The following is a 3273-nucleotide window of genomic DNA, read 5'->3' as shown; positions in this document are numbered from 1 at the left end:
GGAGTTGTGAAGAGGGCGGATCAACCGATTTCCATGGATTCTACAAAATCGATTTTAAAATCTCATTCGAAAACAACTCGATCCGGTCGAAAACTAATACTGTAACACCGAACCCTAGCGGATTCATCAAAATCTACTTCGATCGAAACCATTTCAAAACAATTCGACCGACACTTCATCCGTTCCTACAATCAAACTCGTCAGATCATTTCAAAAACAACTCGATTCAATCGAAAGTAAACAAAATACCTAACTGATCTACCACCGACCCGAATCCCAGTGATCATCGGAGCTCAAAATCGAAGCATCGACCTATTCCAACCAATTCATCACCGATTCTTCAAGATCAACTTCACAACTCGATCCGACTTAAAACCAAATCAAAAAGGACCAAAAATCCAAGCGGATCCGGAGTACCTGACGGTGGAGAGGCCGGAGGCGCCGCAGAGGGGGCACTGGAGTGGGGCGGGGGTGTCGCCGAACATCGTCTGGCGCAGCGGGATCCCCTTGGGGTCGCCCACCACCGCGTTGGGGGGGATCATCCCCGCCTGGTACGGGTTCTCCCCGACGTAGTAGTAGTGAACCGGCGCCGGCGCCGGCGCCGCCACCGCCGCCCCCGCCTGCGCCGGAGCTGCGCCGGAGGAGTAGGGATAGGGGATTCCCAGCGCGGGCTCCTCCCCCTTCTCCGCCCCCTCCTTCGTCGTCGCCATTGTTGAATATGTATCGCAAAGAGAGAGAGAGAGAGAGAGAGAGAGAGAGAGAGAGGAGTATCGTTCGCTTTCTCACTGGGAACATGTGTATTTATATAATACACCTGTATATTAGAAGAGAGATGCTACAAAATGTATAGAGACCCCTCAAATATAGAATACTTTGTAAAAAGTCCCTCAACCTTAATTACTTTTTGATTTTTTTTAATTCAAATAATTTTATTTAGCTAAGTTAAAAATATTCTATTTTTTTTTTCCTTAACAAGTAATTAGAACTAATAAGTTTAATAAATTCACTCATTAATTTGGAGCTCGTTTTTGGAGGGGTATACTTGGCTCGGTTTGGCTCGATTTTTGAAAAAGTTTAAAGCAATGCGAACTTTTCTGCTTGAAAAAATTCAAATCCATCATAAATTTATAGTGGACCTAAGTTCGAAAATTAATTGCTTCATATTTTTAGGAGTTTAGTTCTAAAAAATGATTGAAGTAGAGAGTTTATTAACTTTATCGCTCTTAAAAAAAAGAAAAAAAAATCAGAACCAAACCAAATCAATTTATTCTCGGAACCGGTCCAAACCAAACCAATTTAATTCGATTCGATATAATTTTTAAACTGAACTGAAACTATATAAACCGAGCCAAATTATCTTATTTGATTTGATTCGATTCAATATGATTTTTAAATTTGACAATTAAAAAAATTGAAAATTGCAAAAGAATCTACTGAAAAATCTATGCTTTAAAACTCGGGTGGAACAGAACACGAAAATATTGGTTGAACATAGCAAAACGTCATAAATATTTAATTCTTATTTTTAATTTATTATATATATATTATTTTAATATTATATTTAATTATAAAATACTGATTTTAGACCAAATTAAATAGATATAAGTTTTCATCTTTTACTTTTTATGAGCCCAATCTATCCACACTTAAAAAAAATAAAATCAGCTAAGTTGATTTTAAACCATTAGTTTTAATATTACTTGATCAAAAAAGCTCGATAAGCATGATTAAAGTTTGATCGGTTCATTGATTCGATATTTGAGTCGCCGATTCAAATGGTTCAAAATGATTTTTTAACTCATTCAGTGTAAATAGTGGAACCGAATTGCTTTACAAATTAGGTCCTAATCGGACCAGTTGAATTGGTCAATTTGATCCGATTTTTAAATCATTGCTAAGAATAACAAAGTTGTCTAGGGGTCTCTACACAATTTTATCTTAATTTAAAGGGTTAAATACATACAAGTTCCTACAAACATAGTGAATTACAAGTATATTCCTACAAAGTTCAATTTTCATATACTATCTCTACAAAAGTTCTAATGTTTTCAAATATATTTCTCTGGTTTATGACTGTTAGAGAACTGTTTATATCTTAACAGTAAATAAGCAAAATATCAATTTTGTCATCACAGATATGTCCTTCCAAAAACAATAATAGTATAATATAAGAGGGATAAAAATATCAAGTTATCTCACAAACTAACCAGAATTAAGTATTTAATTTATGATTAACTAAATTTTTCTAACGGTTTTTAACGATAGGGACAAATTTAAAGACATTAGGACTTTTGTAGGGACAACATATAAAAGTTAAACTTTCTAAGAATATATTTATAATTTATTATATTTGTAGGGACCTATAGGCAATTAACCCTAATTTAAAATGCAAGGAAAGCGCGTAGGTTTATGGGCCGTATATGAGGACTAAGTTTCGTTGAAAATGGAGAAGAATAACTTCTAGACCTTCTAGAACTTTGGAGAATGTTCCGTCAAACTAAAGCACATTTTTTCATAATCCATATGGTTAAATGTAAATGAAAAAAATAATATAGTTCAAAATACACATAAATTAAAGGGTAAACTTCAAATACCATCCTTATAGTTTCGCATTTTCTCACTTTAGTATTCTGTGATTTAAAGTGTATTAATTTAGTACCTGTGATTTCATTTTTCTCTTTTCGTCGGCCCTTCCGTTATTTTTTATTAAATCATATACAAAAAACTTCAGATACCCAACTATAGTTTATCGAATTTTTACTTTAATACCCTTTAGTTTTAATTTTGTCACTGATTTAATGAAAAAAATTAGTACAGGGGATAACAAAAAGAGAAAATAAAACCACAGGATACTAAAGTGAATAAGTGTGAAAATACATGGGTGGTATTGGAAATTTTTTCTAAATTAAAAGTACATATAATTATATATATATATATATATATATCTTGTTTGATTAGATATAATAAAATGTGATGCAACTATAAATTATTTATTTAATTGCATGCAGTTGAAAAGTGTATAAATTTTTGAAATAATATCTAATATGCCCTTCAAAACTTCAAAAATATTTTGTAACTCTTGTTGATTGCATGTATTTTACTATTCTGTAGTTTATAAAACATGCCCTTTTCCTATCCTATTTAACAATAATAGATTCTTAAGATAAAATAAAACTAAAATTATAGAAAAACAAAATAATAATTTGCAAACTTGGGTAATGACCAATGAAGTAGAATTACAATTGGGCCATAGTTGTTCAAATCATAGCCAGG

At 32.7% G+C, this 3273-nt stretch overlaps 1 protein-coding gene across 1 annotated transcript; it reads right to left on the bottom strand.

The window, feature by feature from the left end:
• Positions 1 to 365: 365 nt before the first annotated feature.
• On the bottom strand, positions 366 to 799 carry LOC109703870. The gene has a single exon (XM_020224596.1). The coding sequence runs from the start codon at positions 708 to 710 to the stop codon at positions 381 to 383; it is 330 nt and encodes a 109-aa protein (XP_020080185.1). The 5' UTR covers positions 711 to 799; the 3' UTR covers positions 366 to 380.
• Between the last annotated feature and the right edge of the window lie 2474 nt (positions 800 to 3273).

The sequence above is a fragment of the Ananas comosus genome, unplaced genomic scaffold (genome assembly GCF_001540865.1).
Source record: "Ananas comosus cultivar F153 unplaced genomic scaffold, ASM154086v1, whole genome shotgun sequence".
NCBI lineage: Eukaryota > Viridiplantae > Streptophyta > Magnoliopsida > Poales > Bromeliaceae > Ananas > Ananas comosus.
This window is presented reverse-complemented; position numbering and strand designations above follow the sequence as displayed.

What these genes read in the sequence shown, in the direction of transcription:
- LOC109703870 (XM_020224596.1), bottom strand. Translation starts at nt 710, where the DNA reads ATGGCGACGACGAAGGAGGGGGCGGAGAAGGGGGAGGAGCCCGCGCTG.